At 40.2% G+C, this 17,146-nt stretch overlaps 1 protein-coding gene and 1 pseudogene across 13 annotated transcripts in view; one reads left to right on the top strand and one right to left on the bottom strand.

Annotated features, from left to right (window-relative positions):
* Positions 1 to 1,131: 1,131 nt before the first annotated feature.
* LOC107305881 (uncharacterized) lies at positions 1,132 to 5,298 on the bottom strand (annotated as a pseudogene). Its single transcript, XR_001551912.2, has 2 exons — positions 5,165 to 5,298; positions 1,132 to 2,033 (listed from the first exon to the last, which is right to left on the bottom strand). The product of XR_001551912.2 is annotated as an uncharacterized LOC107305881 (transcript).
* Positions 5,299 to 10,221: 4,923 nt separating this feature from the next.
* The window catches only part of TENT2 (terminal nucleotidyltransferase 2), a 38,476-nt gene continuing 31,551 nt past the window's right edge, over positions 10,222 to 17,146 (top strand). For 2 of the 12 annotated variants that reach the window (XR_014939390.1, XM_015848611.3), the window contains exons 1-7: positions 10,222 to 10,311; positions 10,495 to 10,579; positions 11,815 to 11,887; positions 13,236 to 13,424; positions 13,573 to 13,689; positions 15,798 to 16,029; positions 16,942 to 17,056. Coding sequence is in view for 9 of the 12 variants with exons in the window: in XM_015848611.3 (XP_015704097.2) it covers positions 13,273 to 13,424; positions 13,573 to 13,689; positions 15,798 to 16,029; positions 16,942 to 17,056 (616 nt within the window). In the remaining 3 variants the exon portion in view is untranslated. Of the gene's footprint in view, positions 10,312 to 10,494; positions 10,599 to 11,814; positions 11,914 to 13,232; positions 13,425 to 13,563; positions 13,690 to 15,797; positions 16,030 to 16,941; positions 17,057 to 17,146 lie in introns of all 12 variants that reach the window. The other 10 variants (XR_014939389.1, XM_015848608.3, XR_014939391.1 and 7 more) reach the window with 8 other exon arrangements.

Genomic DNA, 17,146 nt, shown 5'->3' with positions numbered 1-17,146 from the left:
TGGTGAAGATCCAAAGATGAGAGAATGGACGAGTCCCAGCTGCATAAGGGAGGAAGCAGTGTGGGCAAGAACACTGGCAATCCTAGGAAACTCCTACAAGCATCATTGAGCTCAGCTTCAGACTCCACACAGGACCACCCAGCATTCAAGCCTTATGTCTGACACCAGTGTCCAAACGTTTCTTGAACTCCAGCAGCTGGAGGTCATGGCAAGCACTGGGTAAGCCTGTTTTAGTGCCTGACAACTCTCTCTGGTGCAGACCCTGTCCCCAGCCCCCATCTGCCCCTCCCCTGTCACAGCTCCATGCCGTTCCCTCAGGCCCTGTCGCTGTCACACAGAGCAGAGCTCGGCGCTGCCCTTCTCCCCTGTGAGGAGCTGCAGCCGCCATCAGGCCTCCCCTCAGCTCCTCTGCTCTGCGCTGAGCACACACAGGGGCCTCAGTTGCTCCTCACACACCTTGCCCTCCAGACCTTTAACTATCTTCATAGATCTCTTTTGGAGGCTCTCTAATATTTTATTTCCTTCTAATATTGAAGCACTGTCATGGTTTTGGCCGGGATAAAGTTAATTTTCTTCACAGTGGCTGATACGTTGCTGTGCTTTATTTTATTTTTTTGAAGAAAACTGCTGATAACACACCAGTGTTTTCAGTTGTTGCAGAGCAGTGCTTACATTGAGTCAAGGACTGTTCAGTTTCTCCCGCTATCCTATCAGCAAAAAACTGCATGTACGCCAATTGCTGGGAGAGGATGCAGCCAGGAGAGCTAACCTGAACTAGCCAAAGGGATATTCTGTGCCATATAGCACACTGTATTTTTTTTCTCATAGTAGTAAGAGCTGGAGAAAAAGAGAAAGGGGAACATTTTGAGTGATGGCATCTTCCTAAGAAATTTTTACCCATATTGAGTCCTGCTTTCCTGGAAGTACCTGAACATCTGCCTGCGTGATAGGAAGTAGCAAATAAATGCCTTGTTTTGTTTTGCTTTCATGCGCAGCTTTTGCTTTACCTGGTAACCTGCTTTTTCTCAAAACATGATTTCTTGCACTTTTTCTCTTCTGTCCGCCATCCTGCCATCCTGCCTGGGTAGTGTGAATGATTAACCTGCAGAACAACACTCAGACTCATGAGAGTCAGGATGCAAAGTAGTTTATTTAAAGTGTATACATAGGTGAATGGCAGCTTGCACCTCCCCAACTGCACAACTAGTAGCTCTGAAGTAATTATATTTATACAACCCAATACACACACTCATAATTCCACAAAGTAAGTAATGCTAACTCGCTCCAGACAATGGGTTGTTCTACATTAACTAATTCCTTAAATATTTTCTTGTTTTTCACTTCTTCTTGGACATGCTCAGTGTATAGTCCCATCTGTTTTGAGTGTGTTTTTCCTTTGTGGTGATTCATCCAGTTTCTTATCCGAAGGTTTCAGATCTGGTGGCTGCCTGTGCTAAGTCAAGGAAATGCAGGAGCTGCATGCTATAGCTTCTGGGATGCTTGTCCACGGGGATTGCTGGGAGCTGCATTGCATTCGGCAGCTCTGAAGGTGCTGCTCTGAAGGTTGGGTGCAAAGGTGCTGAAGGTGCTGGGTCCAAAGTTGCTGAAGGGCCGCGCAGCCCTGAAGACCAGTAGTACAAGCTGTTCTCCCTGCCATGGACCAATCATGGACGTGATGCAGGCGCATGTTGTAGCACTTCTGCAGGGTTCTGGTCTGCCCCCTCTCCCTCTCTGATTGCCTCTGGCCTGTACTGCTGGTAGTCACAGTCTCCTTGCATCGCACACAAGATGTATTCGAAAGGCTGCCTGCAGATTGGGCACACAGCATTGATGGCAGCCCACTGCCAGATACAGCTAAAGCAGAAGAAGTGGAAGCAGGCTGGCATGCGGGCAGCATAGCAGATGGCGTCCAGGCAGATGGGACAACTCTTGTCTGTTGCCTGACTTAGCTCTTCCTGCTGTAGCTGGCCTGCATTGCCCGTTTCCACAGAGTCATCCTGCTGCAGATCCTCCCGGGTGTTCGATGCCATGCCCTGCCAAGAGATACATTCTAAGTGACTTTTCTTGCATTGGGAAGAGAAAAGCAAAGGAAAGCTTATAAAGCAGTGGAAGACAGGAGGGATAGACACCACAGAGGGTGTCCTTGCCATTGTATCCCTGTGAGCCATCCAGCTTATCTGGGCTGTAGACACAAAGTCAAGCTTGCAAGGACACAGATGACTGAAAAATAAACTGAATCAGTGAAACTGAAATGAATGAAATCATCAGATTGTACCAGCAGACATCCTGTTTCAATCTCTGTTGAAAGAGCCACTAGCTAGTTTAGATTAATAGAAGAAAAAAATACTACTGTAGACCAATTAGTAGCCTGTCTACCCCTACTTCAGTCTCCAAAATGGCATTAAGGAGAAGCTATAAAGGAAGCCTGACATCCACAACAGTGATCCTTTCACCCTGCAGTTCCATATCACCTGCAGTATTTTTGTTAAGGGAGTACTGTATATTCCTGTAGGATAGAGAAGCTGAAACAAATAAAATATTTTTAATTTTCCTTTTAATTTCCAGTAGCCATATTCTAATATTTCATAAAATCAATGACTAACATATTAGTGATTTTTTGTAGGCTATGATTTTGCAGGAAGTTTGTACTGACATACAGCAGTGGTATTTAATGGAGTCCTGTATTAGGATCAATGCCTATGAGTTTTAAGATCTCAGAGTTTTCATTTGAAGTTCTCCTCTGCCTTAATAAGATCTAATTTTGAATTCTTTTTTCTTTACAACAGATTGTTCTTTAAATGTTAAATAACATCTAATATTTCTCTCCCCAAAATTATATTGGTTTATCAATATAGTTAAAGCATGATTTGTGACTTTCTGGGGGGCAGTTCTCAATGGCAATTGTAGGTACAAAGATTTTACTTCAGCTGGTCATCATGGCCACCTATTGCAGTACATATACATCCTAAAAATACATTTACTGTTAACCAAATAGTGCTGCCAAAAGTGCTACCAGTAGGTTAAGAAATAAAAATCAGTGAGCTGCATTTTATATATATACTTATATATTTTGATACTACTTTGATGACAATCTTCCAAGCTTTTATAAATGTACTGGAAATTTTAGTTACAGAAGTGCCCCCTCCTGAAACAGACTGTTTTAGACACCATATGAATTGTGATCAAGAACAGAGGACTTCATCTGAGTAATGCACACTTTTCTAGACACCATACTAAAGAATTTGAACTACTTGCTGCCAGGTCTCTTGACTTGAGGTTCCTAATGTTCAACATCTGTGCATTTCTTGCATATTAACTGAGGCAGTGGCTAATTAAAAGCTGACAAAACTTCATAAAAAATTGCCCCTTTGTCAGGCAGATTATGGAATTTGGAACTGGGCAGGGGAATCGTCAGTTTTAAAGCCCAACCAAAACTCTGTAGAGATTTTATACAGTTCAATGATCAGTCAGGAAAGAAAATATCAAGCAAAAAAGAGCTAGAGTTATGTTCTTGTGAGGTACAAGATGGAGCTCTGGAGGAAATAATGCAAATTTGTAAAGAGTGAGTGCTGTACTTTTATGCTTTGTTGAAGAAGCATACCATAGCCATAGTTAAACTTTCCACCAGGTACCACTTACATTTTACCTCTTGTCAGTGTTTTCTACAGTTTTGCTCTTTTGATGGTGCTCCATAAGGTGATAGCCATATTGCAGCATTCTCAGAAAAAAGCACTCAGTTCTTTGGCTGGTAAGATAGTCATAGTAATGTTTTCTGGATACACATCATACAGTCACCTTAATATCAATGTGCAAGTTATTTTCACAGAGACAGCACAGGTCACACCTTATTTCTCATGTCTGCTGAGTAGCCAGTGCAATTAATATGTATTATAAATAGCATTCATTATCATTAGAATTCATATAATAATAAAGGGCACATATAATAGAGTTGTACAAAGAGAAAGTTATTAAAACCAATAGCATACTACCTACCTAAAGGTGTACAGTTAAGGTTTCCATAGCAACCTTAACTCTGCACTTCCTGCCTTTTGTATTTTAAAAGCTCAGCTTTGGTGTTGCTTTAATATAGCATTTTGCACTGAACATTTTAACCAATGGAAGGATTATTTTGAAACCTGACATTTCTAGGACTCCTAATACTAACCCAGTTTGCACAGCAACATTATAAATTATTCAGAAGAAACTGTACTAATACATAACTCACAACAGTGACTGAACTTTGCTTCAGGCTGGTGTAATGAGTATGTGGTAGCCTCTCTACAGGCAAAGTGCTAGCAACTTCTCTTTGGAGCCCCACTTCATTTCCTCCTCAACCCTGAAAAACTAATTGTCCCCAAAATAAAGCAGATTAAAACTGAAGGCAGGAAGGAATATATCTGCAAATGTAAAATGGGAAACATTTGATTATTTGAATTATGGCTCATTAAATAAATTAAACCATGATGGTTTTGAGTAAAGAAACACTTCAGATTCCTGTTGCAGTACACAGAATGGCTTGTTTTGAACCTCTGACTTTCAATTGGTCTTTTGTTAATCAATTCTGGCGAGGGTGTGCATGGACACTCCATTCACACAGATATCTGCCCGTTTCTTTACTGCTTACGCTTCTATAGCTTACTAGTTATTTGTTAGTAATTTGAAAGATTGGCTTGGGTTTGCAAAGTCAGAGATCCAGCTCTTTAGAGGCTGCTCTACTTAAATGCTAAGTAAAAAACACATTTTCAGTTGCTTCTGTGTTAAGGCTGCAGAGGAAAGCCCTGAAGAAAACACATACACACACTATAAAGTTTATGATACTTTTTATACTTTACAAGGATATTCTTGAGTAAAAAAATCTGAAGCAATAGAACATTTTATCTCAAAGTTTTTACAGTACATAAAAATGTACTTTTTTCTGCCAAGTGTATTTAAAATCTGGCAAACTTTGCAACAGCTTTTGTGTACAGAGGCCTATAATAACCAGAACAGTAGTATTTAGTGGTTTAACCTGGCATGCAACTGCAACAAACAGCTGTTCACTCCTTACCTCCACAGTGGAATAGAGGAGAGAACAGAAGAAGGTGGAAGTACAAGAACTTGCAAGGAAAAAAGAGAGAAAAAAAATTAAAGTACAAAGCAAGTGATGTGCTATACAATTGCTCACCAACAGATAGATGATGTCCAAACAGGCCCAACGCTGCAGATCTCCTCCTGACCTATTGGTTTTATAGTTTCACCCGATGGCAGCTGGTACCAAGCATCCCTTTGGCCAGTTAGGTCAGCTCTCCCAGCTCTCCCAGCTCCTTGCGTTTCCCACCCCCACCCCACCCCCCCACCCCCCCACTGGCAGGATGGTAACAGAAGCTGAAATGTCCTTGGCTCTGCACAGCCCTGCTCTGCAATAACTGAAACATCGGTCTGTTATCAACACTGTTCTCAGCCTAAATCCAAAACACAGCATCAGCACGCATCAGCTATAGACACATCAGCACACTCTTTTTATCACTGAGGGCACAAGAGAATGTTTTTCCATAAAATACCATCGTTACATATACCCAAGCGACCAAAATTAGTTTTTAAATGTGGAAAAAATTGAACCAAACAAAATGAACGTTGAGCTGAGAGTCCACAAAGAAGTAAGCTGTCAAAACCAGACATAAAAAATTGAAAGGAAACAGTAAAAATACATAACACAACAGAATGTAGAGTGACCAACAGCAGTTAGCTCTCACAACCTACTCAATATCCTGCAGTGCTAGGAACTGAAGACAGCAGGTAGCAAGTAATATTTTCTTTGCTAGCCCACAGCAGGCCACTCTCAACTTGTTCAAGCCTCAGTGTCCTACCTGAGACATTCAGTACAGTCAGGCCTAACACAGACGCTGTACCCAATGTCTCTACATCAAGCTTAGTCCTTTATGAAAGAAGAAATAAATAAATGTATTTACATCCCTCCATTTGGCTATGTTAATATCTTCATGAAGTTAACCTAATGGTTAAGCACTGTTTCCAGGTCTGTTAACCTGAAATGGTCATTTCACACCCACTGATAAAAAGACCTACTAGGTCACAAAGAAATGTCTACTAGAACTTCATAATATCTTGTGTTCTTAGTAAAAATTTAACCCTGAAGAACCGGCTTATCAGGCAAAGCCATCCAATGCTTTACTGATTTTTTCATGACTTGGGAAACATCAGTATCTCCCCTGGACTACAGTGGACTGGAAAAAAAGCAAATAAACAGTGTGAAAGCACAGTTTTGCAGTATCATCCAGTGTCTTCAATCAAAATTTAGGGCTTATTTTTTAAAATTTGACTTTTTTTTTTTGCACAGCAGAGAAAACAGCAACATGAAGGAAAATCCAGAACATAGAAACTCCCATTTAAAAGAAGTTGTATTTAAAGGAATCCAATTACAAAATTTACAATACCAAATCACTTAAGTCATGTAATTGCTAGCAAATATGGATATTATACTAACTTGTGAACAGCATTAACAACTTAGCACAACAGCCTTGGATTTATTATGTTGGCCCACAGTGTCAGAGGCAGATGGTGGTGGTATGGTGGTAGAGGTTGAACCCTCTTACCAATATCCTGTTAAATTTTGCTCTTGTGTGACAGATGGCAGCAGAGGGGCAGTCTCATATGGAAGTGCACATGGAGCAAAAGTGTGTCACTGAATCCCTCCATCTGAAAAAGGACACCCCTTGACATCCACTGACACTTGCTGAGTACTTATGGAGCCCAAACAGTGGATGTGAGCACAGTGAGGGAGTGAGGCAGTGGCTGGTGTGTTTCAACAGTGCAGACAGTGTGTCACCTCCACAGGTGCAGATTTTTACAAGAGCAGCATGATGGCTCTTGTTCATTGCTGGCAAAATTGTGTAGCTCATGGTGGTGACTCTGCTGAAAAGCAGTGTTTTGTAGCTGAGGTTTTCCTCTATTAAACAGCATTATTGTGCTCTTTGTATCTGTTGGAGTTTCCATGGAAATGAATAAGAAGCATTACTTTTGGAGCGACAGGTGTATGTTTGCTTGCATGGTTACTATATATTTTGCCATGAATTTCAATGGTAAACTTACTGCTTTTCATGTATAGCTCACTGCAGACTGTGCTATGTATACAAGTACATAAAACCTTATCATAATAAAGAAATATATCACCTTATTTCTCAAATAAGAAGCAACAGAGAAAGGCATAAAACAAGAATTATTAAACCTGGTTCAACACTGAGCATCAGAACTAGGCTGTCGCACAGTGAGAAAAATATAATGCATTTGTCTCATTAAAAACAAATAACAATTAAAAAGAAAAAAGCAACACATTCATTTCACCTTCAGTATTTATTTGATAAACCTTTGGATTGTGTTTTTAATGCAGTAGATACTTACATGGACACCTGCCAACCTACAGCAACAGATTTGTGCATACCTGATCTAAGTTCTTTGCAGTATTATTAATAGCTTGTATTGTTTTTCTGAGGAAAGCTGCTTTCTGCCTCATACATAAAATTTACTTCAGACCTAAGTCTCTGGTTTGGCATCAGTCCCAGAATATCCTGGTTGTTAAACAAACTGCAAAGTATATCATATGGATATCATGATGAAAAAACCGCAGTCTTCACTGTGGATTCTGCATTATATTAATCCCTTTGTAGCTCCATCTATTGCACTGTAGTTACATTTCTTATTTTAATTGACTTACCATGTTAGGTCTCAGCACAAAATATGAAAATGGCATATTTATAATGAAATGCAAGTTTCATTATTTTAGACGCGGTCCTAGCACTAGCAACATAAAAAGTGATATGTTATGGATGGTTTTGACACTGAAAAATGCTTCAAGGAAGTTGACTTGTTTCCCAGTAAGAAGACTATATGGCTGCTTTCTGTTGTAAAGCATATTCTAAACATGCAGCTGGCTGCGTTCCCATACATCTTGCCCTTTGTTAACAGAGTGAGAAAACAGGCCATAGGCTTTTTAGGAATCTTAAGGTTTCCATAGAAGAATAACTTTTTCCTATCTTTGGTTTTGTTTGTTTATTTTATTTCATTTTATTCCGTTTTTTCTTCCCTTATTTGAGCTGCTGAATTGTGAATTGCCTTTCAGAACTACTTACCTTCAAATAGTACCTATATTTGGAACATTTCAACTCTAAAGAAGTTTAAGAAAACCACAAACAAAAACAAACTGGAACTTTTAATGTTGTTTAATGATTTCCTTTCCATGACAGGGATTTTAACTGCTGTGCTGGAGCAGTAACAAAAATTGCTGTGTCCAGAATTAGCTTCTGAAAGTAATTTTCTTCTCTATCCAGCATAAATAAATATTGTTTAGATTTTAGAGGCAAAATTCAGCCACCTGCTTCTATTAAGGACCATAAACTTCTTTCATTGTTCAATTTCTTTGCTGCTGTTCCAATAAATTTGCTTAACAAACTGTTGTAATAATTGTACAGTGTTTATTCGAAAACAGTATAATCTTTGGAGGCAAGAAGTACATGATGAGTCCTAATCCTATCTTATTCTGGAGTTCAGGTGAAATCTATAGTGCTAGGTTTCAAACTCCCTGTTGCACAGCCCTTAGCATCTCTTGACAAGCAATCTGATTCTTCGCAAGAAAACTAAAACCAGAAGTAAGGTTTGAAGCTCTTTTCTTATACAAGGGGATCTATGCTATCTGTTAATGCTCCAAGATTGCAATCAGGGTCAGGATGACAGAATGCACACAATGAAAATAGCGGGATAGCTCTCAGCATGTCAAAGCACAGAGACTTGTCTCATAAGGCTGTTGCTGATTTGTGAAACATTAGGTTATTTCAAGTCCTCCACTGAAAAGTATAGCTATTTTGAAAAACAGATATGACATGGAAAGATCCCAAAGAGTGAACAGCGAACAAAACAAAACAAAACAAAACAAAGGTAAAGCATCTGTTATACTATTTCTTCTCAGCTGTATCTCTCCTCAGAGGTGCAGGCATTTCAGCTCATTCTTGCCCTGTATTCATAGTTGTCTTAGTACATCCAAATCCTGACTCCTATATATATAACAGAACTTATTTTTACTTTATTTTCTATTAAAAAAAAAAATAGTAACAAAAACATAAGACTAGTGCAATGTTTGGCCTTGTTTTTGTGAGAATGCACCGAGCTGTTCCAGTGGCAGTGGATAAGATTCTTCATTAAGTTCTGAAGGTGTTTGTGATGTTTTGGATGAAATATTACTCTTCCAGTGCATCATCCTTGACAATAATTTTTCTCAAATGCATACTGCTAAAAAGCAATGACATGAATAAGGTGTGACTGTGAGGAGATATTTCTCTCTAGTAAGAGAGAGGTTATGAAAAGTCTTGTAAGAAGCTATGACCAGAGTTTCCTTTGAGTTGAATGTTGAGTTGAATGAATTGGAAATCTGCAAATCACATTTGGCCTCATTGCAGCCTTTCAATACCTGAAGGGAACTTACTCCCAGGAGGGGAGTAAACTCTTCGAAAGGGCTGACAATAGCAGGACATGGGGAAATGGTTTTAAGTTGAAGGAGGGAAGATTTAGGTTGGATGTTAGGGGGAAGTTCTTCACTAGGAGAGTGGTTAGGTCCTGGAACAGGCTGCCCAGGGAGGTTGTGGATGCCCTGTCCTTGGAGGTGTTCAAGACCAGGTTGGACGGGGCCCTGGGCAACCTGATCTAGTAAATGTGTATGTCTGGTGGCCCTGCCAGGCAGGGGGGTTGGAACTACATGATCCTTGAGGTCCCTTCCAACCCGGGTAATTCTGTGACTCTGTGATTTGCTACCATGTAACTAGCTTTTATAACGGAATCCATTTGAGCACTTTTCAGTTCCGCTGTTTTGTCTTCACGAAGCATTCCTCGAAACACATCCAATTCGTCAGCATCTCTGCCTTTTCGAACTGCAATCATTGCTAACGGGCAGGGTTAAGCACAGAGCCGTACTGTGTTGGCCCGCCATGATGACGAGGCAGCACGAGCTGTTCTGTGCTGCGGAGCGGACGTGCGTGGCCTACAGCAACAGCTGGGGGCACAGAACGCGCACTGTGACGATGCCGTTCGCTCCGTTTCTATACAGGCGGGCAAACAAGCTGCCGCCGCTCCCGGACAGACACACCCCGTCCGCCTCCGCTACCGGCCGCCCGTCCTGGCGGCGGCGCATGCGCCTGGCGGGGAGGCCCGGCGGAAAGGGCCCTTCCTGCCTCCCGGTGTGGATCCGGGTGAGGCCTGCGCCCGGCCAGCGGGGCTGCCCGCCTGCTTCCGGCTGTGCCGCACTGTGCCGGGCGGTGAAGCGCGGTGTAGGTGGGTGCTGCGGTACGGCGGGCTCTGCCCGAGCCTGGTGTCAGTGTGTCGGCAGGGTTCGTGTCGTGTGGGCCGGGTGGCGCGGCGCTGAAGCGGGGCGGGCGGTGAGGGAGCTTCGCGGCCGGGCCTTCGGGTTTGCGCTGTGAGGAGCAGGGTTAGCAGTGCCTTGTTTACCTCCCGCAGAAGCCTCCTGTCTGAAGGAAGAGCCCCTCTGAGGGAGTGAGCCTCAGCTGCAGTGCTGCTGGAGCGCCTCGCCATCTCAGTCAAGGTACAGTCCGGACAGCCGCGTAAGTGCAACCGCAGCTCCTGAGAGGCAGCGGTGGTACTGTGTCGTATCGGGATTCGAGTTAGGGAAGTTGATTCGCGGCTTGCCCCGTTCCCTTCTCTGTCTCTGTCGCTCCCCCCTCCCCTATCCTTCCCTCTCTTTCGTTCCCCGCTCCCCTCTCCCTCTCTCGTTTCATAGCTTCATAGTTTTGTGCGGGTTGGAAGGGACCTTAGAGATCATCGAGTCCAGCCCCCGGGATTCGAGCCTCTGTGTAGCAGAGCGGCACTTCTACCACTTGCGCCACAGGGGGGATTCGAACTCCGGGCCCCAGCGTTGCAAGGCGGCGTCTTTAACCACTGCGCCACCGGGGCACACCCGCTCCCTTCTCCATCCCTCCTTCTTGTTGCCCCCTCCCCTCTCCCTCTTGTTCCCCACTAAATTCCCACTCTCTACTTCTCTCTTTCTGTCATATCCCCTTTCCCCATCTCAGTCTCCCCCTCCCCCCTCTCTCTGTGGTTCCCCCTGCCCCCTTCTGTTGTTTCTGCCTCTGATATTTGGAGTGTTAAGGTTTGAAAACCTGTTGCTGTAACAGCTAAATCCTTCATTCTGATGTGCAGTTCTGCTATGTTGCTGATGAAATATATCCATCACCACCTTCTGTACAGTGCACTTAATGCCCTAGGGGCGCCTGTGTTGATCAGAGAGAGGTGAGGGGTGCTAACTTAGGTAGCTACTATCTCTGTAAATGGGAGTGTTTTGCAATTAATGCCCTAGGGGCGCCTGTGTTGATCAGAGAGAGGTGAGGGGTGCTAACTTAGGTAGCTACTATCTCTGTAAATGGGAGTGTTTAAGGGACTTGCTTCTGTGAAGATTAAGCCCCTCCGATAACAAATTACACATTTCTCACTGTAATCCTTACTGAGTCTGCCTACTCTCTTAGGGAAGTTTGATGTGTGTTTGTTTGAACTGTTCCATGGGTTTGAGGCTGTGCTCAAGTCTCATTCGGACTACATAGAAATCACAGAATCACAGAATGACCCGGGTTGGAAGGGACCTCAAGGATCATGTAGTTCCAACCCCCCTGCCTAGCAGGGCCACCAAACATACACCTTTACTAGATCAGGTTGCCCAGAGCCAAATGTCAGGTAACTAGGAGAAGTTGGGAGAGGTAGAGAAGGACAAGTGGGCTTTTGTTGCGGTATGTGTGCAGATAAACTCCTTGCAATTCTTTTGCATAGGTTCTGTGCTAATGCTGCTTGCACCATTTGCCAGAGCTCTCTGAGGAGGCCAGAACACAAAGGCATTTTGGTGGTAGGTGAAAGATGTGATCAAGACTGGTAAATGTGACACCTTAGTACAGTACAGCTAGAAATAACTGATTTTATTTCATAGTGTGACAGAATAGCTACTAATGTAAATGTTAATACAGTTATATGTATGTGATTAGTTTGATAATTAAGAAAACTTAGAAGTGGTATTTTATTCCAAACTTGAACTGCTGTGTAACACTTCTTCCAGTTGCTCTACTATGGCATTGGCTTGATAAAAGATTTTGATATGATAATTAGGGAAACACTGCAATTACTCTTCTGATTTCTGAATGTTTAAATGTTTAACAAACTTCTCCCTCTTATGTTTGAATCCCTGTGTTGTAATAACTAAGTCAATATTTTTATGCAAAGTGTTAAGATTTATCATGAGCAACTGTGTTGGTTTGTGAGACACCCTGATTGTTTGCAAGGTTCTTATATATGCTCTAAGCAATTAAAAACAAACAAAAAACAACCAATAATTGAAAAAAAATCAAAATTATACCAGGTTTTCAATGTAGCTGAGAGAAGTATAGAGTATTCATAACTGGTATTTTAAAATCTTTAATGTAGTTTTCACTTGTAAATTCTGGATTTCTGTTTCATTCATGTAAATTGAACTTACAGTGCAATGCAGAGGATTTGCAAATCATCAGCAGTTTAACATGTAGTACAAATATTTCCTTTCAGTAGTTCTGCTAACACGTAACCTGTACAGTTGTAGAAGATCAAATAGCAGTCAGTTGTGCCAGAATCAATTCTAAATTCAAAAGAAAAATTTAGCTTTGCTATCATGGAATCCATGTATAAACGTATGTATAGAACAATGCCACGCATATATTTTTTTAAGTATTAGTAGATTGCTTTCCAATTGCTGTTATCATTTGGCAGGTTTTTTGAATATCATGGGAAAAAACTGATTTTGCTAATGGTTGGTGATCAGCACCATCTTCATGTTCTTATGGTGGAGTATATTATAAGCATTGTTTATGAATAATTGGATTATAAAACACTTTCCATTCAAATACATTATTTTTTCTTGAGATGAAAAATCGTAAAATTTATTTCATGGATTTTTTTCTAAAATTCAATGTAATGTGGAGGGGAGCAAATAAAAATATAATTGTAAAAATAAATAACTAAACAGTAATTGTGAAACTTGGGAAATAGAATAATTTTATTTTCCATCTTCTTCTGAAGGGAGATGCAGCTAGCCTGCAATCACATTTTTTTTAAGCTATACATAGAAAAATATTTTAAATCATGCAAATTTTTAAAGCCAGAAGTTTAAAAAGTCACTATTATTTATTTGTTGCCTGTTTTCATTTGTTTATTTGCTTTTATTGAAGGTGAAAGGATACATGTTCACCTCAAGCAAAAAAGAGCATGTTCCCAAACTCCTCCAACTTGGGCCGTCCACCCTTTCCTCCTAAATATCAACATCGGAATAATTTCCTCAATAAGGTTCCTTTAAATATACAACCTATTGTCTCTCACCAGCAAATTATTAATGCTCGGATTAACTTTCAGAATGCAATGTAAGTACAGTAGAATTTGCTACTGGAGATTGAATTGATGAGTATGGTTCACTGTTTTTTAAGACGAAATATTTCTGTTTGGGGGGATATTTTGTAGTGTCTTTAACATTAAACTTCATTAGACAGTTACGGACTGTAGTCTTTCCAGGGCTTCGTTGAGTGGGAACCTTGTGACTACTCTGGCTGGTATGCCGCAGCCATTGGTTTATGGGAATGGCAGTCCAGTGAATACACCTTCTCCTTCCCCAACGTTCCGAGGAAAAAAGTAAGTTGGCTGGGCAAGTGGGTGGGTAGGCAGTTAATTCTGGTCGTATTGAACACTTGACAAAGTTTGTCCAATATGAATTTTTTTGTTGTGCAAATTCCATTAGAAGATTTGTGAATAGTGAACAAAACTAATGAAATGGGACATGTCATGGATCTTTAAAACATTCTTGTATATGCTGTTGAGAATTTTAGTCCTTGTAAGTGGCTTGGTACATGTAGTTTTCTATCCAGCAGTTGTGGCTTTATGGAGCTGTGACTTGTGCTTTTTCTTTTAATGCCTTAATAGCTCATATTCTTTGTATGCTTGGCTATGGGAGGAGTTGTGTCAGTGAGTGTTCTCTTCTGTACATTTGCAAGTTAAAACTGCACAGTGTTTGTGGGAATAGTAAATGTTTCTGCTGTTTTTCTTAATTATACAGTGATTAATTTTTTTTACATATGCCTGAATGTAGCGCTTCATATTTAAGTTTTGTGGGTTTTTTAGGAGGAAACAATTTGTATGGAAACAATTTGTCTACTTCCCAAAAAACAAATATAGGTAATTTTGTTTCTTCAGCTTCAACAAGAAAAGGAATTTCAGATGCAAGCATGGTTTTCTCTTGGCATTTTAGATTACTTATCTTTCTTAGGAGCTCTGAAATAGTAGTTGATTCATATTCACACACTTTTTAGTAATTTTGTGAGTCATCTTATACAGAGCAAACTTTGTAATCTTTCTTCATATTTATTTCTTATATGCAGTTTCTCAACCAGGTTTTTAATGGAAAGGAATTATGAATGCACACATGGTGTTTAACTGTAATTGAGCATATAGGCATTGCATGAACTAAAGTTGTTCCTGGTTTCATGCTGCTGCATGCATGCTTTTTTCCTCTTGAAAAGCTGTGCTGTATTAAAAGATTTGCAGTCAAGTAGTTAATCCTTAGATCTTGAGTTGACTCTTCTTAAGCTATTTCTGTTGAAACTCAGTCTCATGTCTAACTTTACCCCTTGAGTTCCCTTAAAACTGAGGATAGAGAATGTTACCAGAACTTTTCTCACACCTGAAAATTGAAGTGGTATTTTGAGGTCTCTTCAGTAGAATTTTGTATTCCATTGATAATACTATCTGTCCTGGTCCCTAGACTGCAATGCTGCCAGCTTTTCTGACAACAAGAAATAATTCCAGGTTCATTAATTCATAGTTCATTGACACATATCAGCACACTTGATTTCACATTGGCTTTTACTTTAATATATGAACACTGTTGTGCTAGTTAGCTTATATGCATTACTGGGTAGATAAAGTTTGAATGTCCTTGTGTTTACTTTACTGTGGGTAGATTGCAGCATTCAAATCTCAATCAACTTTCAGTACAGTTTACTTAATTTATAAAAATTCAGGAGCAAATGGACTTCCTGTTAAGATCACCGTGGCTCTTGAAGATAGATCAATTCCAGTGACAGATAAATTATGGGGGAAATTTATGAGTTTGTGTTTCAAAATGAAACATTAGGTTTATGACCTGTATGGCTAACCAGCAGTCCTTTTTTTTTTTTTTTTTTTATCCTGAATGTCAAATTTTACTGTCTGTGTAATCTTAAGCCTGCACTGACATATGCTCCATTTTAGTTGGCTGTTTTGTTGCGTTTTTTCCTCTTCTTCCCACTACTGGTTTTATTAATCTCTAAGTTTTCAGGATGCACAACATTTCCTCATTGCACTTCTGTTCTGCAGACTGAGTGCTAATTTATTCTAAATGTTTCTTACAAAAAATTAAAAGTATATGGTCACAAAAATAGTATGACCTGCATTCATCTTTCCTAGCTGTCCTGCCTAACTAAGCTTGACATTTATTTTCAACTGGTTTATATAAGTATTTTAGCTAAGTGGTAGTGTTATTTCCCTTAAATGGAAGCTGCACTTCTGCAGTTCTGTGTTCTGTCTTCTTTCGCGTTAGTTTCATCTGATATTTAGGATGGACATGCTGTCTGCTCTGTAAAAGACTTCACTGCAGTGAAACAGTCGTGTTTGTTCTTTGCTGTAGCTACTCCTCTTTAATCATAGTTTGAAGCTTGCAAAAAAGCTTGCAAATTCATTATTTTTTTTTCCTTCTTTTTTTTTAGGAGACTAAGTGAACAGAGTGTTCCATTTGGTGTCAAAAGGCAGCGATATCGTTCACCTCACCGTGAAACACATGCAGTTAACCAAGCAGTGCCTTCACCAGAACAAAGTGCACGTTTGTTTTCAGGGTGTAATGCACGTTATGTGCCAGATTTAGGTATACATGTTCCTCGGTTGCAAGATATTTTGTTTCCACCTGTCACAGAAACAACACTTCCTGTGGCCAAAGATAAGGTACTGTCTTTCTGTGACCATGTTTGACATTTGCCTTCTGCATGTGCAGGTTACAAGGTTGCTGATGTAGGCAAAAAAAAATTTCAGAAGGATTCTTTAAGATTGTCACAGTGTCTACTGCTGAGCTGTCCTTAGAAGGAGTATCAAAAACTGTAGCTGCCACTGCAGTCCTTGGCATTTAGAACGTTTTTCAGGAATCCACATGTTGTTTTCTTAGGCTGTTTGCTCTTAACGTTGATTGAGGAAATCTAAACGTCAGCTGTAGTAGCAGAAGTTGGAGGTAGAGTCCATTAGTCACAGGATATGGGAGCAGGGAGAATTCTGATAAAATCATCTAGTAACATCAGAGAAGTTCATTTCTTCTTTTTTAATTAAAAGAAAAAAAAACCATAAAACAATTATATTTAGTCAGTGTAAATGTTTTATCTGCACCAGCATGACAAAAGATTTATTTTAAAATTTATGTCTGTTTATTATAGCATGTAATAGTGATGTCATTGTAGAGGATCAGTTAGTTTCTGTTTTCACTAGAGATCTGATAACTTCTTTAATAGTTTGCATTGGGCAAAATAATGATGCCAACATAAGTCAGCTTTAATACTTCCTTTTGTCCTAGTTACTTATAGACAAACAGTTGATATTTAAGTCAGCAGAAGATATTCTTTGTCTTTTACTGCTTTTCCTTGAGAGGCTGAAGGTACTGATTGAACAATTAAAATACATAAATAAAAATAACAGCAGTTTCGTCAGGACAGGTGTTCAGGATGAATTTAAGTGAACTGAGGTGATGGAACAGATGATGTAAAACAGTACTGACTTGTATTTTTTAAACGCGGTTTTCTGTTTTTCTTATAATTGCAAGAAGAAAGAATGTTCACTCCCTTTATCTTTACTTTCTGAATGTGTGTCAAGTTAAGTCAGCAGGTTTTGAAGTTGTTTGAAGCGTGCCAACAGCAGACGTGTGATCTGAATAGAAAAGAGCTCTGCAGATCAGAACTCCAGAGGGAAATTCAGCGAATTTTTCCATGTATGTTTTGAATTTGATTACTTAATATTTGTTTGAACGTTGCTGAGGTTCAGAATTCTTCTTTACTCTTGAGCTATGATGTATCACATC

Source organism: Coturnix japonica, chromosome Z (genome assembly GCF_054131305.1).
Source record: "Coturnix japonica strain WE chromosome Z, WE-NBRP24, whole genome shotgun sequence".
Classification (NCBI taxonomy): Eukaryota; Metazoa; Chordata; class Aves; order Galliformes; family Phasianidae; genus Coturnix; species Coturnix japonica.
This window is presented reverse-complemented; position numbering and strand designations above follow the sequence as displayed.